The sequence below is a fragment of the Diadema antillarum genome, unplaced genomic scaffold (genome assembly GCF_040938485.1).
Source record: "Diadema antillarum isolate AM-2024a unplaced genomic scaffold, OU_Dant_1.0 seq00002209_RagTag, whole genome shotgun sequence".
Classification (NCBI taxonomy): domain Eukaryota; kingdom Metazoa; phylum Echinodermata; class Echinoidea; order Diadematoida; family Diadematidae; genus Diadema; species Diadema antillarum.
Window position 1 is genome coordinate 51,176 of NW_027272843.1, and position 27,979 is coordinate 79,154.

General features: G+C 37.9%; 1 protein-coding gene across 1 annotated transcript in view; it reads right to left on the reverse strand.

Moving 5' to 3' along the window:
• LOC139714253 (uncharacterized) overlaps positions 1-15,075 on the reverse strand; it is a 41,365-nt gene extending 26,290 nt beyond the window's left edge. The window contains exons 1-5 of the mRNA XM_071625967.1: positions 15,061-15,075; positions 13,918-14,166; positions 13,056-13,208; positions 7,597-7,782; positions 1,200-1,291 (exon numbers count right to left, since the gene is read on the reverse strand). Of these exons, the coding sequence (XP_071482068.1) occupies positions 1,200-1,291; positions 7,597-7,782; positions 13,056-13,208; positions 13,918-14,166; positions 15,061-15,075 (695 nt within the window). The remainder of the gene's footprint in view (positions 1-1,199; positions 1,292-7,596; positions 7,783-13,055; positions 13,209-13,917; positions 14,167-15,060) is intronic.
• Positions 15,076-27,979: the final 12,904 nt, after the last annotated feature.

Here is a 27,979-nt window from a genome sequence, read left to right on the forward strand (position 1 = left end):
TTCTGATTTTAAACAGAGATAATGGCAAAAAGTCATGAAGCATCACATTTTATGAAAAACCAGCTGCGCACCCAATTTTCTTTTCTTTCTTCCGGAGTCTGGGTCTTATCTTCTTCAGAAAAAGTGAGACAATACACACTGAACATATGTACCCCCTCCCCCCAATAAGAAGCCATGCAACAAAAGTGCACACAAGTACATGTTTTACACCATCTACACAGTATGATGTGATAAACCCATAGCATGCATTGACAACACAATGCAGCCATATCGGGTGCAAGTTTTGCTGATATTATCACAAAATGAAACACTCTGCACTTTGGCAAGCATTAATAATTGTGTGCTACTTTACTACATCCTAATCACCAGCTTTAATATGAAAACTGGTAGATCTTTCTCTGCTTACACAGATCAGTCTTCTGACAGAAAAGACAGCTTTATAACAGATGAAGAAGTTGAGAATGACAAAAATTTGGAATTATGATATCCTTGTCCTTGCTTTTGATATTGCATGCATTGCAATTGTGTTTTTTTTTTCTAGTAAATGTTGGCCTGTAATAGTGTAGCATCCATGTTGATTTTATGCATACATTACACATACAATGTACTTGCATTGTTGTACCAAGGTGTATATTTTGTATGTAGATAGTACAAACGTCTACAAGATGTCTTCACATGTTCTATACACCAAATTAAAAAAAAAAAGTGTCCTTTTTTCCATCAAAGCAAAACATCTTTTTTTATCATCATTTGTTATCATGTTATTGTATTTTTTTCACAATTCATTGACGATACACTTAAAGTAGAGTCTTATCTTGAAATATTCAATGGTTGTACACGCTTTGATACGAGTGGAAAAAGATGAAATGCTGTAATTGTGAGAAAAACAAATTTATCAAGTAGTCCATCAAAACTGATGAGCCTTTCTGATTAGAGAAACAACATCATTAAAGTTTGAATGCATATCAAATTGTGTACACTTGCTCACTGAAAGAGAAGGAAAGAGGGAGAGGGAGAGAGAGGGGAGGGGGAGGGGAGGTGGAGGGGAGGGTGAGGGGAGGTGGAGGGGAGGGGGAGGGAGAAGGAGAGGGGGAGAGGGAGGGATGGGGGAGAGGGGAAGGAGAGATAAAGCAAGGGAGTGGTTGCTAGGGCTTTTTGAAAGATGGAATGACTATGAAGAATTTGACAAATCGACATACCATGCATAGGGAACTTGGTTGTGCTCGGTCATGATGTAGTAGCTAGCCGACGATGGAAGTGCTCTCATTAATCCAAAATCTCCAATCTTGACCTATTTGGTTGGGGGAAAGATGGAATTTTGTTAACATTTGAGAACAAAAGAAAGCAGACTTCGCTATACGAATGCAGGAATTTCAGCCACAGTAATGAGGGATAATGTTACAGTATAAGACTGCTAAATAGAATCAGCCCCTTCGATATAAATAGCATTGGACATGTAACACTTAAAGATAATAGAAAGTTTTGGTACCTCAAAAGTTTCCCTGAATTTCCTTGTCTTAGTTTGTGTTTCAGGTTAAAGTACCTTTCATATAACTAACACTGTGAGACTTACTTGCCCCAAAGTGCTCTCATGTCTTAGTATTCATAAATCATGCAATAATGGTTTCGTACCAGAGCAGAGCGGGCTCTGATAAATTCGAACGAGCCGTCAGTTTGACTCGACGCGGTACTGCGAGAGTACGTATTGTACGAAACAATTATTGCATGATTACTAAGACATGAGAGCACTTTGGGGCGAGTAAGTCTCACAGTGTTAGTTATATGAAAGGTACAACCTGAAACACAAACTAAGACAAGGAAACTCAGGGAAACTTTTGAGGTACCAAAACTTTATAATATTATATTATCTTTAACAGCACTGAAAAGAAATGCAAACATACTGTCATCTGCCACTTGAATGTCCGCCCCCCCCCCCCCCCTTATTCAAGGCTTCTACAACAGTGCATGCCTGAATAAATTTGTGCTTTATAGTTTAAGCTATTTGTTCCATTACACACTTAACCATCTCTTGCTGTATATCATGCCCATATGTGACCGTGCATCACAAAACGAACAAAAGTCGCACCCACTGATTTTGTGTGAGGACTGAAAATAGGTGAAAAGGGTCAATTTGATCAATCTTGACTTTTTTATATTTTCTGAAAGAGCAAGTCTTCTTTACTACATTATGCTAAAATTTAGTATCATAAAATGAACAGGAAAGTGTGTTTTTAGCAGTGTATCTTGAACACTTTTTTTTAGAATCATGTGATTAGAAGTGTCTTTAGAGTCCCCCTTTCATTTCTTGAAAAACCTTGTACACACTCTTCACTTTCAACTCTATAGTAACTCTAGAAAGGATGATGCTACTGCTTTGAAAGTTGGCATCTATCATGGACAGAATGTGTTGATAGAACATGCTCAATGTCAGCTTAATCTGATAATCCCTTCATTGTGGTTAAAACGGTGGTTTTCATCCTATTTTTTGTCCCATTCATTGCACAGGTAATGTAGTAGGCTTGGTGGAGATTAAACGCTTGAATAGACCCTGTGCTTCAGAGCCTCTTTTCTCAGTTCACACTTTTCTGGAGTGTGTGCTTTCTTTCCAATAGTAAGATAGGTTAGGAAATCCATTTGATTTGAGTTATACATCATTTTAAAGCTTGAAGCCTGCTCTTTCAGAATATGCTCTTAACTAAAAAACCATGTCTGGCAACTTTTTGTTTGTTTTGTGGTGCAGGGTCACATATAATGTATATATTGGTATTTAAACCTTGAATCACTGAATCACTGAATCACTGAATCACTGTCAGGATATTAAAGATGAAGTAGAGATGACCCATTTTGAAAAATTTGTTCAGACATTGAAATTTGATGATACAAGTCAAAATAAAAGGCAATAAACATGAGCTTGATTCCAACTATCATCACAAAGTTTCACTGAGTTTTCAAAAATCACTTTGACCTACCTTGTACAGTTGTTTCTTATTATCTTGCACCCAGAGAGAGCAATCACAATTAGTTTCATACATTTTTTTTTTCCACACACAGAAACCTGCAAATGTTATCTTGCAAAGCTGTGGATACCAAGGGAATGGCTATTCCAAATATCATTCTATAAATAAAAGTGATGACATATTCCATAGTTCAGTCGTTAGTTATCAGAATTTGGAGGTATCTGCATTTTGATACTGCAGCCGCAAACCATATTCTATACCCACACTTCAATGCTGAGCCAGAAGTATGACTGACATGGTTATTTTGAGGCATTTGTGTGATGCCAAGTTGTACAATTTCCTGACATCAAACAATTATTCAACATCTAATGGAATTCAGCATGCATCAATTAGTCTAAATTTGCTGTAATGCACCTGGGGTAATCTATCTAGGTGCAACATACCCTTAAAGGACTCTTTATTCTATCCATCAAGCTAATAACTTGAATGGGGGGGGGGGGGAACAAACAAGCTACCAAACAGAAGACATTGTAAAAGCCTGAATTAAAAACAAAAAACAAAAAAAAATATTATGTAACTTGAAAATCAAAATCAAACTACCCAGATTATTGCAACTTCAAAGTTTCACATGCTTCAAGAAAAACTGATATCAGTTACAACATACGTGTACCACACACGGAAGCACTGTGAGACGCTGAATTTATTCCTTCCACTATTAAATTTGCACAATTCCTGTGACTGATCTCAATTGTACATTGTATGAGAAAATATAAAAGACAGAAATGTTAAGTTTCGATTCATAACTTTCTGTTGGTACATAAGACTTCCTCTTTTCTTTCTAAGAATGAGAACTCAATGAAATCTTACTGTTCAGTGTGTACATTTCCACTAGAAATACATGGGATGTAGCAAAAATAACATGATTAGCGAAGTCATATGACCTGTGACTCAGTCATCTCATTACACTTGGGAGGCGTTTGTTTTTAAAAGTAATTTGAGCTTACGAAATGAGGAAACTTTATGAGCTCTGCTACTACGTGTTATCCTCACACAAAATCTTACCCAGAAACAGGAAGACTTGTAACAGGCCTAATGAGTGTAACGCAACATCCGTTTTTTTTTTTGTCACGTGTGCGTATTGCGTCATACCACGACCACCACACGTCATGTGCTGGCATTATACCCCCCTCCCCCCCAAGCAAAAAAAAAGCACTGCCAATGACACTGCAGAATGGGAAAAGATGGGGTCAGCATTGAGGTTAACGAGTCTTACGCCAGAGATGATATTCCCAAATCTGGCTGACAAGACCTACAATGAGTTGTACTTTTGAGATGTCGGCCTAAAAGGACTGAACTGCATCTGACACTTTGTAATACATCAGTCTGACAATGGATTGGGGTTTCCCCATTCCCCCATGAGTATACCCACCTGTTGACTGGTGTCAATACTAAGTGTCAATCCCATCATTCATTGCACCCGACACTACAATGAATGTATACAAGTGTGAACTCCCCCCTGCCACTTGAGCTATTTTCATGTTTACCTTTCAATGCTACGTATAGCCATACTTCAGTCGCCATACACAACGTATACATGTAATCACTGCTGCCTTTTCTTTCTTTCCTTCGTTCTTTTTCCCTTCTTTCCTGCATTTCTTTTCTATTGTCTTTTTCATTTTTACAACAGTCTCACTTTTCGTAATGATCTATAAAGTCATGTGTATTGAGGGAGGGGTGTAGTGGACATTCATCTTTGAAAAATACAAAAAATGTACATGTAGACTGCAGTGAATTTCAAACTTCCATTTCAGAACACTGTTTCACTTTGTGCTGGCCAGAAGGCTTAATTCAAGAAAATGTCAAAACTTTGCTGACTGAGCTGAGTGATGATGGTCCATTGCACTAAAAATGACAGAACTTCTCAAATCTACATGATTATCAAGAGAAACTACTCGTATATGAAGACGTACTGCCATACTACTGAATCGTCGAATGTAATGATTTTACATTCTGACACTACTGGAAAACATATCTCGACTATGGCAAATCACAGATCTTCACATTTTTACACAGCTTCATAGTGCATAAGTACATTGTAACTAATACGGATTCTGGACTATAAGGATTCTGGACCACACAGCTGACATTCATCAAATTGGACACACTGTGTCTTATCATTATTAAAACACATCACAATGGTCAAATTCAAGGTTTACAATTTATTGTACACATTGTATGTGTATGTGTTGCACTTATTGACACACCATAGGGTCACAGTCATTACAAACATATTGTGCATGACTTAGTGCCTTCATAATGAGGGCTGAAACCTGATACTATCTAAAAGCAACATTTATTATTTCACAAAAAAATCCAAACACAGGTTTTTTTTTTCAGTTCCATTTCAATTCACTTCTGTATTTCTCAATTTTCATATTTTTCCATGTAAACCCCAATGGCAAATCAACTCACAGTATCTATAATTCAAATTCAAATGAAGGTCTGGAGGTGTGTTTGGATCACAATTTTTGGAAATCATGGTGCAGTTTCCTTGCGAATACTGGTTGACCTAAATACTTTTCTTGTTGTAGATGGCAGATCTACAACATACTGTGACTTTTCATGCATGTACTCCCTCACTCAAACCCCTCACTATTTAAAATACAGGAAGGCCATTTTGATGTCATATGATTGAGATTAGGCAGGTCATGTACACTGTGTCCACATTCACTTAAATACAGTTTGATAGTCCAGGACTTCATTGTACGTGCCAAGAAAGCCACAGGAGCAAATGTGCTGATTGGCAGGTAATGCCCAGCAACGAAGGTTACAAAGTAACCTTGTGCTACATGAGAAAGTTAGAGGGGAATATCATATAACTATTGAAATGGGATATCAAAAAAGGGGAAAAAAATCAACAACAAAAATCCTGGCAACAGACCACTGACTCTCTTTGAAACTGCTGCGAATATTATGCAAATTATGGCAGTAACCTATGTACATTTTATAGGGAGAAAAAGCAGCATTCTTTTATTGCAGAGGAAGTATGTAAAATAGGGATACATGTAGTAACATGCTCCTTGTAACCTGCAATGTACTGTACCATTATTTAAGGAGAAAAAGCAGCATTCTATACAGCGTGGTCCTCATTATGCAAATAGGGGCAGTTACCTACCTCATGGACCTACTACACACGGACATTCATCGTTATGGTTAATTAATCCATGCACCTATACATCTCAAAAGCGCCACAAAGACATTTTTAGCATGCTTCACTGCTTTGATCCCTATGATTGTCACTGCAATCAAGCCGGGAGAAGAACGAGACAGAGATTGGAGAAATCTAAAACTATATTCTAAAACTATATGCGCAGAAGAAAATAACTCACAAAAATCAAGTAAAGTGAATGTGCAGCTGTGGATGTTTAAATAGCAAATCATGCCTCAAACAATTTCGCTTGGGAGAAGCAGGCAGTTTTTAAAAGAAAGCTAACATTTTGGCAGAATGATTGTCATTTGTGATCTCAATATTTCACTTTTCTCCAGCTTATTCCAGAGAAACAAGGGACTGTAATGGTAGAGAACAGGTATCTTGCCACTAGGCAAGGTCTTATGCGTGTGCGAAAATGTGCGAATCAGCAATTATCCATCTTTTGACACAAAATTTGCCATGTTCTCAGGTTTTGCTGCTCCTCATCATCTGTATCTATTCAAAGACAATTTCCGTCTGAAAAAGGCACATCAGCGACACACCGCAATGAGGGAAATGGTTCTTTTGTTAAAGGACAAGTTCACCTTCATAAACATAAGGATTGAGAAAATGCAACAATATTAGTAGAACACATCAGTGAAAGTTTGAGGAAAATTGGACAATCGATGCAGAAGTTATGAATTTTTTAGATTTTTGTGTTGGAACCGCTGGATAAGGAGACTACTCCAGCTTGTGAGTCATATGCGTACAACAGTATAAAGAAAATGTAAAAGAAAATTCAACATATTTTCACTTTTTTTGCATAATAAAAGAGCACTTGACTTGCCTCTTTCTAAAGGCAGGGGGAATGATATTACCCATAACATTTGTCGGTAACAAGTCAGGGGAATGTGCACTTTTTTCAAAAGATGGAATTTTGTGAAATTCTCTTTATATTTTCCTTATATTGTTGTACGCATGTGACATCTAAGTTATTCATACACTGCAGTAGTCTTCTCATCCAGCGGGTACTGCACAAAGACTTCAAAAATTCATAACTTTTGAACGGATTGTCTGATTTTCCTCAAACTTTCAATGATGTGTTCTACTAATATTGCTACATTCTCTCAATCCTTATGTTTATGAAGGTGAACTTGTCCTTTAATGACGATGCACGATTGCACAATCGCCATTATCCAAGCACTTGAGTGTGCTCATAATCAGGTGGCGGTGGTGATGATGGGATCAAAGAAAGACCTCCGTTCATAGTCCATATTATGTAGTAGGTTCATGCCTACCTTTAGGGAGAAAAAGCAACATTCTGTAAAATTAGGTCTTAGTTTAATACACACACAAAAACACAAAACCCTGGATATTCCCAACCAACAATATTCTACAGGCTGTACCAGCGAACATTCTCTACAGTACAGTACGATTGTGCTTTGGTACCTTTTGCATAGAAGCCAGAAGAATGTTCCTCGCGGCCAGGTCGCGGTGGATGAAACGCTTGTACTCCAGGTAGCTCATGCCCGCCGCAATTTGAAGGGCGTAGTCGCTGAGAGTTGCGACGAGGAACTTGCTGGCGTCCTCCCGTAACCTGTCCACGACGGCTCCCAGTGGGGCTAGCTCTGTCACCTGGGGAAAGACATGGCAACAGAATATAATATACTCCATTGCATGATACCAACTTGCACAAAAGAGCATTGATACAGTAGCTACAGTAGATAGTATTTTTTAGTAACAATCCTTTTTATACTGGACATGGCCACATCACTAGGGGACCTGCACACCTGTAGCCAAACAGTTCTAAGTCACAACACTACAACACAGAAAGCAGTTTTTCTCTGTTTTTATGATGCTAGTGATCACTTAAAAGAAAAAAAAAAATCAGAGTACTTGTAAGTGACCAAGGTACACAAATCTAGAGTTTTCTGCAATTCATAGCCCAAAGGAAAAAAAAAACACTAGTACTCTGCATGCACATGATGCCTAGGTTCTTCCCCCCCCCCTCCCTCCTCATTCTTATTTCATTTTTCTAACTTTCCATAGTCATGTTATTTATAGTGGGATAGCAGATTGAAAGAGTTTATAAGTGGCAAGAAAGATAAAAGTCTAGTATGATAAAAATATTTCTGCATAAATGAATTTTGAATTCAGCACATCACAACTTTAAACAGCCCATTGAGAAGGAGCTGATTTTGCTACAACACGCATTCCCACATAGACCTGCCCGTGTATACTTGGGACTGTCTTCAACAGGTTTAAATTGTTCAAATCAAAGTGTATTCATTCAAAACCTTACAAAAAAATGTTTAATGTAATAAGAGCTCATCCCAAAATTGCCTGTGAAAATGATTTTTTTAAAACACGCAAACTGTACATGACATAGTAGCCACACAAAGCTGCGCAAGGCTTTTCAGAAAGACTTGCATTCTACTAATACTTTAATTCATGATTTATGATGCATAGTTCAACAGCTGACACGGTTCACAGCCCATCCTATTGAATATCAAGGATCAGTGTTCTAATACCTTGACCCACGAGAGCTATACTTTGTGGGTGCTGATCCAGAAAGGCCGCAGCAGTAATGCAATGAGACCTATTGATGTGGTGCAAGAAGTACTCTGTATAGTGACTTCTTTCTCTTTTTTTGGTCTCATTTTGTGTATTAGAGGATACACATCTCTTGATCCTGATTTAGACTTGGTTCCTTTTTGTTACTCCATTATTCATTCCTGTGAACTCTTGCCATTGTCCTATTGTGTCTGATAAAGGTGAACTTTAACATTGTATTTTACTGAGGGTGAAAAAGAAAAAGGATTACAGGCTGGAAATTTTTCTGTGCGTTCTCTTGGGTTGGAAATACTTTTAATACCCTAAGAAGATTTCCCTTGAAAAACATATGAACAGAATTTAACGAGAAAATATAACTGTACCGGAGATGTAATGAGGAAAAATAATACTTACAACTGTAGGACAATCTCATGACATTTTTCTCTTTTGAAAATATTGATTATGAAAGACACACAACCATGGAAGACTAATCATGATGTGAGCAAAAATAAATATCTGAAAATTTGTTCTGGATATGCTGGCTTGATGATAATTTGTGATTGATCATATGAACATAATACACATTTGCAGGCACCTTTAATATGACATTACACAGTGCATCAGGAAGAGGGGATAATGACCCAAATTCTCAGTGTCCTGATTCACTTGGACACACTTTCTTTCCCTTTTTAACACAGAGCGCTATTCTATGCTACACCGCCTACACGAACAAGAGAATTGACTGTAACGAATACAAAAGAATCAGTCAAACGGACTGGTTAAGGTTTCATCAAAATCAGACTTTAAAAGAAAAAATTCTTAATACTGTATACACTGTATATGCTGAATATTTTGTGAGGCTTTTATTTTTGCAAATTTTGGGAGTCAGGTGCTATTTGCGAATTTTAAGACACACAAAAACATTGACTCTGATCCCAGACACAAACGTGACGTGCAAGAACACATTTCTCCATTCAGTATGTACTCTATGATCGCGAATTCAACCACTCGCAAAATCGTTGAGAAGTCCTAATTCGCGAAAATTTAGACTTGCTAATGTATATAACTTGTATGGCGTATACAGTAAATGGAAACTTCATAAAGTTTTCCATGTTTTTCATGAATCAGATATAATACATGTGTAGTCACAAACAGAACACAAGAGATAGCACAGCAGAACAACAATATTAAAAAAAAGACTAGAAGTTTGCAACATTTCATTTTCCTAGCATAGTGAATGAGCAATTGACCTATTGTAGCTCTTGCAGAAAGCGGGATAAATTATCCCTGACATACACTCTATGACCCCGTTTACAGTGCAAGGCTCGGCCGCGGCCCAGCTCACCTTCGTTTCAGTGTAAACGCGCAAAAGGCCAAATGCGAGACCAAAATTGGCCTCGCATTTGGCCTCACTCTGGAGTGGCCGCGGCCGAGCCTGGCCTTTTCTCAGTGTAAACGCAAACTGGGCCAAATGCGCGGCCAATTTTAGTCTGGCTTCCAAACCCTCTGCCTGTATCTTTTGCTATTCAGGACATTAACCCCCTCAACGTCGAAAACTAGTATAGTTTAAGGTGGTTTTGTCCTGTAAAGGATTTTTTCCTTCGGCAAAGGCCTTTGCCCGAACGGCGACTTTGTCGCCACAGAATTCAGTTGGCAAAGGGTCTGAAAACCAGACAATACCAAATTGCGTTTGTTTACAAGCAGACCGCCACTACGACAAAATATTGAAAGGTTTGAATTAAAAGCGCGGCCGAGCCCAGCAGTGTAAACGGACAATATTGCGAGGCTCCGCCCGCACTGTAAACGGGGTCTTAGTCAGAAACAAGTCAAACGAATCTGTTTTTTGTTTTTTTTTTATTAAAGAATTAGATCTCTGGAATTTCTCTTTTTCAAGATCGTTGTTCAGCAGTGACGTGACAAACCGTTGCAGTCTTCTCATTCAGCAATGCTGCCACCAAAACTTTCAAAATTCGAAACTTTTAAATGTTTAATCCAAATATCTCCAAACTTCTCGGATGTGCTCTTCTAAATATTGCTGCATTCACTCAATCCACATGTTGAATACATTTGGGGAAATTTCCACTTTAAAGGGATGGTACAGTATTGGTGTTCAAAGATGAAAATTGGGCTTTAACTGTTTTTGAGATACCAAGAAAACAATTATGAAATAATACAGAGCATACCATTTTTAAGAGGAATTCAAAGTTTATTTGATGAATATCGGGTTTGAAATAGCTGAAACATCAAAAAACAAAGTAAAACAAAGCAATCATAATAAAAGGTGGGTCCCACACTTTATTTCGAATGCCCTTTTTTGGATAGCTTAGCCATTTCAAAAATGATTTTCATCAAATAAACGTTTAATTCCTCTTGAAATTACATGCTCTTTCATCTTTTATACGGGGTTTCTCATCATCTCACACACAAAAAAAATGACAGAAACCTGAAGTTAGGTCTCAACCAAAACTATACGATCCCTTTAAGGCAAAGATAAAAGCATTGACTCTATATGACTTCCTGAGGTGAAACAGACTCCTTCCTTCTGCCGGATCCAACAGTCAAGTGGACAGGGAGGAAACCACAAACTTCCTACAACTAGTTTCCAATACCCAGTCTTATCCCCCGCACTGACTCCAGCCCTATCCCCCACGTAACTACTCCAGCCCTATCCCCGTACCTACTCCTGCCCTATCCCCCGCACCGACTCAAGCCCTTGACAATATTCTGTTTCATACAGGGTGTTCAGACGCAAAAAATTTATACTAGAATGGTATAGCTATACCAGAACGGCATAGCTATACAATGAATACGTCTGAACGATGACTAACGAAACGATGTACATATTGTATAACGAAATGACATATAACGAAACAATGGTCAGAGCATCGTTTCAAACTAGAACTCAATAACGGAATCAGTATTCCATCGTGCCCATTGTGCGTATGAAAGTATGGCGACCGTAGAATGGTATAACTGGGCGAAAGATGACCCCATAGCTGTCACTCATGACCATAACAGCATGCGCATTGGGAAACTGCACATTAACGTTTTCCAGATCAGTCGAGATTAGCGTCTGAACGGTCTGTCGGCCATACGATGATTCATTATACGTCATTTCTTTATCGAGTTTTGGTATAAACTGGCTTGCGTCTGAACAGGGGGATTGTTGGCATTGTGAATGCGTGCCAGCACATCAAACGCCATGCACTCCTTGCCTATCTTATCTTTTACTCCATAAACCAGGCAAATGATTCATCGACAGTAGCCGGATGGATCATCGCAATAATTACTTAACATAGATTATAATGCTTTCTGTAACGTTGCGGTTTTGGCCTGTTTGCACAATCACACGATCCTCTTTACATTGTAAATATTGATAACAATTGCACCTAAATGTCGTTTGTAGAGTGTCTTTAAATATATAAGAGAGGAGTATCTATTGAAGCAGCAGAAGTCTGTTTTGATAGAAATAACACGGAAAGAGGAAACGACAGTGACAAATGTGATCCGTGTGTGTCTGTGAAAGTGGAAATGCCATGTGGGCGGGAAACTGAACACTGAAACAAATGTGCATTATATTCAAACCATTTCCAAGACATGCTTGATTTGCATTTGATTGATACTACTTAAACTGCACTCACTGGTTCAGGTCAATAAACTATTATGAATGAAGTGCATGTTTGCTGAATTACATAGCATTTATATGTTCTATATTTTCATTTGTTTATTTGTTTTTAAAGAGAAACTTGATTTAAAAATGTCATAATTCCAGACATCAAACACTGATGCAAATAGTGTCGACAAAAATTTTCCTGTGCATTTTAACTCGCGTGCCAATCTTTGCTCTCGCGAAATTCACGAAATCAAAATGCATGCAAACATTCCTCATTTAAGAGTGATATATTACCTGATGTGACATCACTGATTGCAATACCACAACTTCGAGCCTTACTGCATTATTCATGTGACTGCATTATGACCAATCACAGACCAGCATTAATGTAGACCATTTAACATAATATTGAAGACAGCAGATACACAACATTTGCCAATGCGATAATTGCTCCAGTCTTTAATATTTTCGCCACGGACTTGCTTGTAGGGTTAGGGTTGTGATAGGTTTTCAGGTTTTCAGTAGTTTGATGTGCGAATTATTATTAGGGCTAGGGTTCTTATGTTTGTGGGTGGAAATTATGTTTGTAAAAACATTTCTAGTGCCACTTTGGCCAGGTGCTCCCTTTCATTTCTTTTCCTTTCTTTCATTTTCAACAAAATACAGGTGTGCCCCCCTCACCGATCTGCCACTGGTACTTATTTCGAACAGGTGAGTAATGGTTATTTAAGCAGAGACTCACCATCATGAGAGGGGTGGAGAGGACCACCCCAAAGAGGCGGACAAGGTGAGGGTGGTCCAGGAGGTGCATGGCGTTCACCTCGTTGACAAAGTCCTCAAAGAACCCCGGCTGGTTCACCATGTCGCTGCGCAGGCATTTTACAGCGACCTCCACCTGTGGTTGGAAATGAACAGACAAGGGGGAGAAAGGAGATGCCATGATGCTGATGTCTTACAATTCCCATTCCATGTGATATGTATGTTCGGTATCGAACATTTTATGTACGAGGTGAGCTTTACTTTACATACCTATCCATATAATAATTGCCATTCTAATGCCAATTTGAAATGCCCCCGGTAGCTTAAAAGTTCTTTGAACCCCTGTTGCCCCAACAACGCTACGGAAACCCCTCACACACTCCCCTAAAAGTAAAGCGAAATGAAGTACAATAATTGTAGATATACATGCTTGAGCCAAGAGACAGTGAGGTATGATTAATGTACAATTTGTATTCTGGCAAACAGTAAATGCATCGAGTATGAAGAAATACTTGTACAAGTTTGTATAATACTGTCTCAATAAAGACAAAGTCTTAGATGGTATACAAACGAAAAACGTTATTTAAACAAATAAGGTGAAAACAGAAATCTGGCTCTGGCTCTTTTCATTGATTCCTGATATAAAGACAAAGGTTTCAAAATCTATCTCTTTATGATGAAGTAGAAGAAAATGCATGTAACCGAACTTAGACAGGTAATGGCAAACTTTCACCGCCATCTTTTACTGTTTTTCTACATGGTTCAGAAGAAGACTTGCGACACATGATTCTGCGGCTGTATCGACACTTGATGAAATTTGCAGAATGGGCGACTAGAAATCTTACCTTCATGCCGCGCGGCGTTTTCCAATCGCCTTTCCTGACGACGCCAAACGAGCCGTCGCCGAGCTTCTCGTGGAGTGTGAGTTCCGCCTCACTGATCAGACATGTTAGTGACTGTACAGTCTGCTTTGTCCCCTTGGCAACGACACCACTGCCGCTGCTGGCCGTGCCCCCCAGCTCACCCTGGGACGCCACTGAATTCATGCTCCTGCCACGATTCAGCGTTCCATCTGCCTTCCCACGGTTAAGAACCTGCAGCAGAAGATGGAATTGGAAAAAGAAAAAATCTCATGAGCATCAATTGTATAATTTGTGTAGCATATTGTTTATACATGAATGCAAGTTCCACGTTGATTGAACTTCTTCCTAGTCATAAAGTTATACACTTTTACAAAGTTTGGTAATGTGGGGGGGGGGGAGGGGTGGAGGGAAACACATCATACGTAATACAGCACTTGTAATCACATACACCTGTTTCCACAAAAAAAGATTATGTCTTCCTGGAATACAAGTATCATTTCTTTCACAGCTCTACCATCAGCAAGGAATAGCTACATTTTGTACCAATGAATGATGCCAATATGGCACAAAGCAATTTTCACAGGAACACTATTAAACTTGCATTCATGAATAATGTACCACTACTCATATTGACTGAATCAATTACATCAAGGTCTGTCAGTATTCATGAAAACAGGTTGGATGATTTTTCTGGATCTTTGAAAACTTACAGTATAACACACTGCTTTGTCAAGTTGATGCAAATGAACTTGTATGACACGATTCATACCTCCTTGCATTGCTAAAGATCAAAACAGCATCAACAGAATAATTTGGGGAAAATGGGAAACCATTTACCAGTACAACCTGTTGACTGAACATATTCATTTGTTCCATTTGAGGGTGCATATCTATACTGAGAGGCTACAAAATAGATTTTGGGAATATAGGGAGAACAATCACACACACACACACACACACACACACACACACACACACACACACACTCAAAAGATGTTGAGAGGGAAAATAATGCACTTTATCCATACCCCTTACTGAGTACAGTGAGTGCAAATGTATAATGCATATTGAAATATGAACTACAAGATCTGGGCCCCATTTTATCAAAAGATAAAACTTCCTTACCACGCAGTCTGCCATAGACTTACAGTTGAAATCAACTTTATAATCAATTTCAAGTCTTCATAAAACAGGGTCCTGTTATATGCATCAAATGTACAATAACATCATGACATCCTGCATTCTAAATCTATAAAAATTTACCAATCATCATTAAGGATCTCTGAACCAGGGAGGTTTCACCTCCCTGTCTGAACATTCGAGCGTCAACCTGGTAACTATTGTATCACACCATAGTTACGGTACCTTACATGTTGTACATTTCATTTAAAAAACGAAACCAAAACCAAAACACGGGCCAAACTAGAATACATTTTACAGAACTCAGTAGGCCATTGTTGAAAGTTCACTGACTGATCTTTACAAAGCAGACTTTGGACTATGTGTACATGGGATACCACAGAGCACATTCAATCGATAGATTGCATTATTAGCAGGTGCCTCATTCTCATCATGTCCACAAGACATCTAGGAGATAGTTTCACATTCTCAAAAACTGAATGCATAATGATGATACTTCCTAGATGGTGGAAAAAACCTCCACCAGTACAAGCAGTTGCCGACACTTGCAGCAAATAAGATGCCAATTGATGCGTCTAAAAACTAGATACAGTTAGATTTCAATATCCCTGGATACACCATGGTATCTGATAAGATGCTGCAAAGAATATATGGGGAAAAAAAACACCAAAAAAACTTGAATCAGAATATTCCATGCTGTATACTGTAGTGACACTTACACAATTTGCTGTACAAAGACTTTTAAGACACCAGAGGTTGCTAATTATCACATTACGATCCAGTCAAGCTCCTCGTATTAATATTCGCACAATTCTCTTTTTGGTGATGAACTCCAAGGTTTCATGGACTGTATCCAGGTAGATGACGCCCTAACATCTGGTCCTACAACATCGAACGCACACAAAAGTGCCCCGACATCTCACTGCACACCTCCATATGTCGAGGGCTGGGGCAAGATGGAAAAGTGACTGTTTGATTTTCGACTCAAGATGGGGTGCAAGCGCTCCACTCTATGATACTTTCAACCTTACTGACTGGACATCAGCTGAGACATACATACAAGTAAGAGAGAAAATTGCAGTGCGTGTATTTCTCATCGCTATTCGTATTTTCTGCAGTGGAAGCCTTCTTCCAATGGTGACCTGTCTTCATTTGACAAATGAAGTCAAAGAATCATAAAGGGAATACATTTTAACGCCCTACAGTGGATTTCATTCATTTGAATACGAATGCCATTTTAACCCGGTGAGGACGAGTCCCCAGTATACTCGGGCAGGTGTCATGGGATATGTGTGTTGAAGCAAAATCAGTCCGTCCTCAATGGGTTAAGAAAAAAATAAATCAAAAAAATGTGATGAGGAAACCACAGTATGCTACACAGCATACCTTCCACTGCCCACATCAATACCATCACTACTGCCAACACAACCACAAGCTCCAAGAGTGGGTGCATTCTTTCTCTTCCTTCCTCCCTTTCCAATAAACCACAACAAAAATAAAAAAAAAGTGAATGAATGAAATCAGTATAGCTCATTGATTTTGCTGACATTATAATACGTATACAATCTGTTCATTCAATGTATACAAGTTGGTAATACAATGGCAAATCTGTCACAGCAGCCCTTGATATTAACCCGTTGAGGACGAGTCCCAAGTAAACTTGGGCAGGTGTCTATGGGAAATGCGTGTTGTAGCAAAATCAGTCCGTCCTCAACGGGTTAAAGGCCAGGTGATTGTAGGATACAATTACACTTACAGTGTATTGCATTTGGATATAGTCATGGTATTGATTTCAAAAGTTGAATTATACTTTTAAGATTAGAGTTGAGTTGGTTTGACTTGTAAAAGTCATAATGATTTTGTATCGTCTACATTTTGCTGGAAGCTTTGTAAAAGTTTAATGGCAATTTCCAGAACCAACAGGTGTGTGAAAAATAGTGTATCTAGAGAGAAAGAACTAGAGGAGGGGAGGTCAGTTTGTTTGCTATGTTTTGGGCATTTTAAAGCTTCATGCATCTTTTCCAATGTGTATTTAAAAGTGCCTACAAAAATATATAAATAAAAAATCAAGACACATAACAGCTCTACAGTTGGCTTTATTAACAGTTTTGATAATTAGGCAGGGTTGCATTACAAATGTTATGCAAACAGTGTACAATGTACATCTTTCTCATACTTGTCCAAGGTAGGAACTTTGGATAGGAGGAGTTTTTACAATGTACATGTACGACTTATCATGCAAGTGTCCTCATTTTTGTTACCATCCCAACACCAAGTTACTTCAAGCCATTATCTTTTGGTTGTAGTGCACTGTCAGCTAGGGTCTTTTAACCTGTTTAAAGATGGACTGATGTTCTTAAATTGACAAGCATTTCCCATTTTCCCAAGCCCATGGATACTTGGGACTCGTCTTCAACAGGTTGAAATATTCAAACATACACTTGTACACCCATCATCAAATGCCATACTGCACTGGTAGTGTTGTACATGAGGAAATAAACAAACTGATGCCCACAATCCCGAGTACACGTTGTATATTGGATTTCACGTCCTCTTCGATTCCAAGCTCCTCTCGTGATTAATAGGACGGGCGTTATTTTCGGGTTTCAAGATGGACAAGATAGGAATTTCTGATGGGGGGGGGGGGGGGGGGGAGGGTAGCTGGTCTGGGCAGGGTAGGAACCATGGCACCATGATGTGAACATTTGCAACCTAAATGTCCAAATGTGTGTGAATCATTAAGTGGACAAGATGGGTGGACAGCAACCACTCGGTACTGCCCGAAAACAAAAACATCATCCATCATGATCATAATCATTATGCGCTCCTACAAATTTGTAATGTCTTCATCAAACCTCTACAGGCCAAACAAAAAATGCTGAAATCCTAAAAAATTCTCATTATACTGCGTTGCTGGTGTCTTCTCCCTATATGCAGTGCGAATACAGACAGAATTTTAGGATTATTTTCTCCAGCGATTTTCAAAATTTACAACTATACATGGGGGTTGGAATGTGTATTATTAACATGACCAGCAACACATAACTGTATAGTGCACCCGACTTCAGGTTGTGCGTAATGCGAAATACATTCTGTGCATAATTCAGGGAGTCATTTGCGGAGAGAATGTGCCAGGCTGTAAGCCTCCTTCTCCACAGTGCTGCCTTCATCCCGAATGCCTCAGGAAAGACACGTCTAGACTGTCGTATTCACTTGAGAATGAGCGATGCTCTCGATGCATGGCTGCCTACAGTAATATGTGCTTGCCTGTTAACAGTAACACGTCATATTGAACTGGCAAACTGCCCATTGTACTTCAGTACCACATAATAGAAAAGCACCGTCCCATGGGGGGGGGGGGGGGGGGGGGTCACTTTCGAGTCTTATCACTATCCATCCCCCCTTCCCATTTTGTTTCCTTTATGATTATTTTTATTTGAATATGATTTCAACTGACAATTCATCCTTGACATGATAATCACCAGTATTAGCTTACATAGGCCCTACATAATGTACTTGTATTACACAGTCTACAATCTTTCTGAGGGGTGATAAAACACCATCTTGCATGTTTTGCATGTGCTGGTAGTGACATTAACCATCTTAACCCTTTCAAAACCACCAATCTAAAATTCCATGATAAGATTTCATTGGCAATGAGTGTGATGATGGACAAAAATTGTGTAACAGTTACCATACGCAACTGAATAAAATGTAACACTGGCACTACAGGCCCTACGTAATTTGATTGTTTGCATACAGTGTACTGCGGCTGTACAAAAACACTTTTACCAAGTGCACTTTATAGGCTTGCACATAAACCATTTTCTACTTTGCAAGGTGTTGGATTTCTGTTTGAGTTATAAAAAAAACAACAACTACGTAATACCAAGGAAAAAGAAAATCTTTAATTTCCATCTTCCTTCACGTGGTACACGTATATCAATACACACAGAAGTTTGCTCAATGTTCCCTTCACTCCTGTTTGGCAGCAAAGGTGTAAAAAATATTCCCTCAATGTTTTCTTTATTGCAGAGGAGTATGCAAGGATATGGGGGGGGGGGGGGGGAGGGAGAAGGAGGTTAGAGGCCATAGTGTGACCTTGAAGAGAATGCCCTTTCACCCTTTCCCATTTAGTGATTGTTGACAGGTGTGAGGAATTCCGCGTCAGGTCTTTATTCAGGACACACTCCATGCTCTCACAAGTTATTTGACTACATTTTAGACCTTGGAGAACCACAGTCTCAAAATTTCATTGCCATTGCACATTGAAGTCTTATTCCCGGGTATGATTAGGCTTTAATATAGGGTATTATAAGAAAAAAAAAATCCCTACTCATATGCTGTCATTCTTATAATTAAGTCAATTAAAAATACCAATTTTATCCTCCAGGCCCTCAAATGGATAATTAACAAAGGCAAAAGGGTTTTCCTGAAGAAAATTGGAAGGAGATAATAAATATACTTGTACATGTACCTTCTAATCTTAACGAAAGCACTACTTTTAATACAATAAATATTGTATCCCATATGGCACAGAGCTCACGTAGCTTGTTTTAACAAGGAGGTACTAGGCAAAGCTCCTTGGTTTTACAATATCATCAAGCTCTTTGTATACCTGTATGGAATGGTTCATAATGGTGTATTTTTCAGAAAATGTTACAGTAGCTTTTCTACATGTAGGCCCCTACACAGGATTAACTGCAGAAGAAAAGAAAGTCTGCAATCTCTCAAACTGTTAAGAACTACTTGACAGTTATTACACTGTGGAGTTTTACAACTACATTTGAATACTAGCATTCATTGGTACTCCTTCTCCCCCCCCCCCTAAAAAAAAAAAAAAAAATATGTTCCTATAGACATAGGTAGGCCTACAAAAGTTTTGTATATACCAGTATTTTGACCATCGACCCCTTCTGATATTAATGTAACATAAGAACACAATAAGTTGAATTCCCACAATCCTCCTTTGATTGTAACTTGAGAAACATTTTGTTATAGCCAAAAACATGGATCTGCCAATGGCTTTATACCGCATGGGGAGTGAAGTCATTATACCCAACAAATGAGGGCACCTGGGGGTACAGAGCTCTCATTTCTTTGGGGAGATTTCCCTTGACACACTGTGTACAACGCTTGAATGACAGCTGGGAGAAAATCTATTTGGTAGTATCTGTATGAAGCTCAGCTACAATGTATTCAGCATGGAATATCACAAGACCTACAACTGTACTGTGTAATTTACCCTCTGGAAACATATTTTCTTTGTACGAATAGTTTTACCTCTGATACTATAAATTCACAAGAGATGATTTCAGCGCAAACAACAAGAACAAAGACACAAAATTAGGGCTCCCAACTCACAAACTGGTACTTTGCAATATGTAGGCCTATAATGTATCTTTAACCCATTGAGGACGGACTGATTTTGCTACAACACGCATTTCTCATAGACACCTGCCCGAGTACATACTCGGGACTCGTTCTCAACGGGTTAAAGGGATGATATACATGTACATGTAGTATCGGTGGAGATGAGGATTGGGCTTTTAACTTTTTGCGAGATACCAAGGAACCACTTATGACATAGTACAGAGTATACAATTCTAAGAGGAATTCAAAGTTAATCCAATGAAAATCAGCTTTGGAATGGCCGAGACAACCAAAGATAAAGTAAAACATAGCGATCTACAATACAATAAAAGGTGGGTCCTACCTCTGGTTAGAATCAATCTGTTTTGGATAATACATTATCTCAGCCATTTCAAAACCATTTTTCATCAAATAAACTTTGAATTCCTCTAGGAATTATGTGCTCTTTCACATTTCATGAGGTTTCTTATTATCTCATGAAAAAATGTTAGAAACCTGAAGTTAGGTCTCAACCAAAACTAAACAATCCCTTTAACTTGCATGACAGGTAATTACTTGTAGTAGGATGGTCTGGCAAACCACTGAATCATGGAACATCAAAATATCATTATCATTACATTTAATGAAAAATAATATGTAGTTAAAAAACAAACAAACAAACAAACTGAGAGGCCCTACGATGTGGTACCCCTTCCTCAGCTCATATTTTTGAGAGGGGCAGAGGGGCCCTATTCCATTCCTCAGTGAGCCCCTTTCCTCACTAAAAATTAAACTACATGTAGAATTATCACTGAAGGTGTTAATACCCCCGCCCCTAGTGTTGCTTAATAGTATGTGATGTCATGACGGCAATGACGCTACTACCAAGTTTGTGCACTTGTCGAATTGGGAACAGATTTTAGTTTACTGTACAATTACAGAGTTGACACGGAGTATAAAACTTACAGCAAATGGAAACATGCTTTCCCCCAACATCACTACACTTAAAGACCATCATACACACCAAATTTGACCTTCATAGCTTGAATGGTTTATTTTGACACAAAAATGAGTGGTTACCATGGCAACACATTTTCCTTAAACAAACACATTGGTGTCGTGCAAAACTACACTTCTAGATCATGATACATACTAAATTTGACTTTAATTGCCTGAACGATGGAAAAGTTATTCGATCTCAAGGTTTTGGTAAAATTGTGGTTAACATGGCAATGGTTTGTGTGACAAACACAAAAATTATGTGTTCCACATCTATACCTCAGGGCCATAATGCCTACCAAATTTGGTTTCAATTGCTTGAAAACTGTTGAAGAAGTTCACTCCATAGGATTAAAAAAAACAACATGCGGTTACCATGGCAATGCATTGTCCGATACAAATACAAAGGACATTTTGCAAAACTACACTTAAAGAGCATCATACACACCAAATTTCACCTTCATAGATTAAATGGTTCAATTTGATACAAAAATGAGTGGTTACCATGGCAACATATTTTTTTTTTATATTAACACATTGGTGCCTTGCAAAACTACACCTCCCGATCATCATACATACTAAATTTGACCTTAATTGCTTGAATAATGTGGAAGTTATTTAATCCACAAGGTTTTGGTATTAAATTATAGTTACCATGGCAACGCTTTGTCCGACAAACACAAAAATTATTTGTTCCACATCTATGCCTCAAGGCCATAATGCCTACCAAATTTGATTTCGACTGCTTCAAAACTGTGGAAGTTGTTCACTCCACAAGATTTCAAAGAAAACATGCGGTTACCATGGCAACGCTTTGTCAAGTACAAACACAAAGAGTGTCTTGTATAACTACACCTATAGATCATCATAGATACCAATTTTGAAATTGATTGCTTAAGTACTATGGAAGTTATTTGATCCATTTTGGTAAAATTATGGTTACCATGGCAACACATTGTCCGACAACAATGGCAACGCTTTGTCGGACAAACACAAAAATTATGTGTTTTACATCTATGCCTCACGGCCATAATGCCTACCAAATTTGATTTCAATTGCTTCAAAACTGTGGAAGTTGTTCACTCCACAAGATTTCGAAGAAAATATGCGGCTACCATGGCAACGCTTCGTCAAGTACAAACACAAATGGTGTCTTGCATTTGAACCTATAGGTCATCATAGATACCAATTTTGAAATTGATTGCTTAAATACTATGGAAGTTATTCAATCCACAATGTTTTGGTAAAATTATGGTTACCATGGCAACGCATTGTCCAACAAACACAAAAACAGGTCTTGCAGATCTATACCTAAATATCATCATTTACCCAAAGTTTCATTGAAATTGCTTCCAAACTGTAGGAGGAGTTCACGACGCAAGATTTTGCAACAGACCGACCGTCCGCCCGACCGTTCGACCGCCCACCCGCCCGCCCGACCAACATCAGAGTGATACCCCCTTCACACTATGTGTGGCGGAGGTATAAAAAGAAAAATACAGTGCATCCATGCCACCTGTTGAATCTATGGTTAGACAGTCAAGGTATCGGATACTACCCAGCAAATATTACACATAACAACAAGCCTGAGCAAAAACATCCAAAATCAATAGCTTAAAAAAAAAAAATCAATATGCATGATGCACTTCAAAGATTAATACCATGGTAATTCTTGGGTGTGGAGGACACACACACACACACAAATAAATTTTAGAAACAAACAAAAACAGCTCACTATCAAGTATCATACAAAAATTGGTTTTTCTTTTCTTTTCTTTTTTTTCCTTTTCCAACCCCTTGCGATGTTTTGCCCCTTACAGTGTACGTGCATGGCATGCGAAAACAAAGATAAACTGTTTCCACCCTATGGTTCAAAAAGCCATCCACATGAGGCCTGGAAATGGATGACCGACTCATGCTCTAGACATTGTTTAGGCGTGCAAAACTTGGAGATTTGAAGTGTTTGGCTTGTATGCAAAGTGATTTGTTCTTGCTGATGTTTGAATGGTGGCAAAATAATTTTAAAAGCCTTTCAGGGTGTACAGTAGACATGAAAAAAAAAATAAACTTTAGATTCAGCATCCATAAAAATGAAATCACATTTCACTTCTTGACAATCAAATTTACAAGGCTTCTGCAAAATTGAAAGATCAAATCTAATATTAAAGAAAGGACAGAAAGTTTGAAGTTTAAGGTTAAAGTTTAAAACATCAATACAACATTCTTAAACTACAATATAAAGGTGAGGATTCTGCTTTTAACCTACTAGTCCAGTCAAAATACGACAAAAAGTGGGTTAACCCACAACTAATTGCAACAGAAACGATTCCACTTGCATTTGACCCGGAAGAGCTATTAAAATAACGTATTAAAAGTTCCCTAAAATTCGAGTGGTGGATCGGTGTCTAATTTGTATAAATTCAAAATGGCCGCCATACAACCTGTTTATGCCTATATCTCGGGATACGTAACGAATAGAAAGTAAATTCCGGTTTCTAAACCTATGTTTTTTAGGTCAAGGAATACAATTATGTTATCTGTAGCAACTTTCAAGCATCCCTTTATATAGTTTTTGCATATATTTGCATATAATTATATGCAAAATGGCCACCATATTGCCTGTGCAAGCCCGTATCTTCGTATACCATTAATGAAGTACACTCAGGAATAAGTCGCTATATATCTGGACATAAAACCCACAAAAAATATATTCTGGTATCTAAACCTATGGTTTTTTTTTAGGTCAGGGAATACAATTATGATATTAGCAGTAACTTTCAAGCTTCCCTTTATACATTTTTGCATATATTTGCATTTAATAAATGCAAAATTGCCGCCATAATTCCTCTACAGGCTTATATCTCTATCTGTAAAAGGTACCCAGTGGTGGTGTCTATGGTCTTAATTTTACTGCTGAAAGTCACTGTTGTAGAAAACGTTCCAATCAGGAATAATTACCTATATTTCACTAAAAATTTGCATATATTTATACATAAATCTATTCAAATTAAGGGTAGCTTATATCCATAAGCTACTCTACAAAAGTTTCATGAGTTTGGACATTTGTTTAGAGAATGTTCTTGTTATATCAGGGTACCATGTCACTCACTCACTTTCTGAATAAAAGAGCCAGGGGTCCAGCCCTCACTGAGTATCTCAAGTTCACCTTCCATCCATTCTTAAAGACTATTACTTGGGAGAGAGGAAATTGGAAGACTTTGGGAACCTCTAGGGCCATATCTACAAGCCTTTAGGGACCTCCATGGTCCAGGGAGGCATGATGTTCATATATTCATGACACTAGCAATAAATGCACCTACAGTACTAAGTTTGTTGAAAATTTGACCATATATGTTTTCAAAAAGAGGATCCAAAATCAAAAGTGGCCCCCAATAATTTGGTGCCAGCCCCAAGGCGTCCGCACCTATAGGTAATATTTAAGGTGCCTTTGGGCATCCCGTGGCCTGGGGTGGAGGGGGGGGGGGTTGGGGTATATATATATATATATATATATATATATATATATAATAGATGACGAAGTATGGTGGTAATGCATTCCAGTTCAACAGTGCTATTTATTCAGACCAAATTTTCGACGGATACATTCGTCTTCCTCAGGATCGACAATGACAATTGTGAAGAAAGATGAATGTTTTCGTCGAAAATTTGGTCTGACTAAATAGCACTGTTGGACTGAAATGCATTACCACCCTAATTCGACATCTTTTCTGTCCTGGTACCAACACATGGATTACAAGTATCATATATATATATATATATATATATATATATATATATATATATATATATATACAATGTGTAATATTTCGAAAACAAGTTAAACAGCAAAAGTAAACTTAAATCTATATGCAATCTCCAAGATATTCAACTTTGTACATTATACCTAGCTCTGTTACACTTGGTTCTACTTTTGTGTGTGTGTGTGTTTGTGTGTGTGTGAGGGTGTGTGTGTGTGTGAGGGGACTTTTTTTTTATAATAGATTCCTTAATTTCGGGGTTCTGGGACCTTTTGGACATGGTGTCTATTTGAACACCTTGAAAGTCTATCATCCTTGGGATGCTACTTGTCTAGTTTGTTGAAAATCTGTCATTACATGGGTTTTTTAAAGAGAACCTGGAAATGGTTTTTGAAAATGTATGCATGACCGACGACCGGACAGTAGAATATAAATGATGGCTATTTGCAATATTAGCTTGAACCTTTTTTTGCTGTCTTGAACCTTTGGCTAAAATGAGTTTAAAATCTAATGGATCAAAGTCACTTGATTTCAAGAAAACTTTCTTTCGTTTCCTGTACATTATTTTCATTTTCTAGCTTGTGATAATACAGATACTAAGGTATGTAATGTGATCTCTCAAAATAGAGATCAATGATAAAAGTGAAAAACGAGTATACAAAACTATAGCTTACACTCACAGTGTTTTATGTGTTTACCACAAATTCTGGACTAGGATGGTGTGAAATTGCAGTTGATTAATTTAAAGCAAACAGGATCTCGGCTCCATTTCATACTGAAGCGTGGTAAGTCTCACGTTTGTTGTAAACTGTGTCGATGTCTTTCGAGAATGCTTCTTATTCCTAGTCATCAATTAGAACAGCATAATCTCACTCCTCACATATTTTAGAAATACAACATTACAAGTGCCTGATGGGTTAATTGCCCGCATCTGACACTGGTATGGGTTGTGTGCAGTCAAATCTGCTTGCCCTGCAACAATACACTGCCAGTTGCTAACATCCTGTCTTGCAGTTGCATCAGACTTTCTTCAGGAGTTCCTTAATAGCTGCAGCTTTGTCTGTAGTGATCAGAACATATTTGATTTTTTGATTAAACATCTTCCTCAAATCGTCCCAATTCCTATGATTGTATGTCATTTCCCTTCCACTGTTTAACTTGAAGAAAAGCTGCTACCGAGGTGGAGGGAAGGGACCTTTTGGAAGGGTTAGGAACAGAAAATGATGTTATGTATTTTGTTTTTTATCTGACTTAAGACTGCTTTTTCGCCAGCAAAACTGAATTCAGCCTTCATGCTTCTCGCATTTCTAAAAAACAACAACTGTGTGTTGGTGAAAATGTTATTAGTGCGAAGACTCACTGCAATAGGAAACATTTCTTTTAATAAAGCTGCAGATACAACACGAAAAATGGTAAAAGTAAGACTTATAAGAATTTATATGTGTTGTATGAGCTTGAAGCCAATGAGAAGGATGCTGTTTGTATTGATCGACTGATGAATCCAGAGTACTAGTAATAGAAATGTTAAGGCATTTCCTTTTTTTTTTCTTTGTATCTGGCTGTAAATCACAATGTTTTACATTTTCAGTGAGTCACTGGGTGAAACCGTGCAAAAATATGACAAAATCCACTTCCATACAAATTATCACGGTCATATGTTGCTCATTGATAAACATGCCTTTACCAAAAGTTTTGCAACAAAGGACAAGTATCAACTAAACATGGATGTAAATCATCGCAGGTAAGAAAAAAGATGTTTGAAGAAAAAAAAACCACAACTTTTGTGTACCGTAAGCACACTTTGAAAGCTATACGAGATATGTCCAAAATCATGAAACTTTTGTAGTGTAGCTTATGGATAATCATGAACTTGATGATATGCCCCCCCCCCCCCCCCTTTGGCAAAAAAAAAAAAGAGAGAAGAAATAAAGAATTGCAACATAGACACAAGTAATAAGCAGTAAACATGAGGGCAAATTACAAAACATAATACATTAAATATCATGCAATCATGAAATACTTTAACGATTCCTACTACATAATTTCAGACTTTAATATTTGTGAACCTATTGAGCACACTTTGGAAGATAAGTTGAATTTACAGTTAAATAAAGATATGTTCTATTCGATGCTACTTACAGTTGTTTTCTGTTTTGAGGCTGTATCTCAAGAAAATGTGAGTACAATGTAATACAATACTTTTGATAAATGCAAGAATATACACACTACGTGTAGGATAATCATCAAGGTTTTAAATGGTATTATAACAATATTCCCTTGATATCTTGGATGAGACATTACAGTACAATTAACGTTCTGCAGCTTGTATTCGTATATCTGAAATCATATTCACGGCATTAATTTGAATAGATTTATGTATAAATATATGCAAATTTTTAGTGAAATATAAGTAACTATTCCTGAGTGGAACGTATTCTACATCAGTGATTCTCAGCAGTAAAATTAAGACCACAGACGCCATCACTAGGTACCTTTTACAGATAGAAATATAAGCCTGTAGTGGCACTACGGCGGTCATTTTGCATTTAATTGAATGCAAATATATGCAAAAACTGTATAAAGGGAAGTTTGAAAGTTACTGCTAATATCATAATTGTATTCCCTGACCTAAAAAACATCTATAGGTTTAGACACCAGAATCTATTTTCTGCGGGTTTTATGTCCAGATATATAGCGACTTATTCCTGAGTGTACTACATTAATGATATACGAAGATACGGGCTTGCGCAGGCAATATGGCGGCCATTTTGCATGTAATTATATGCAAATATATG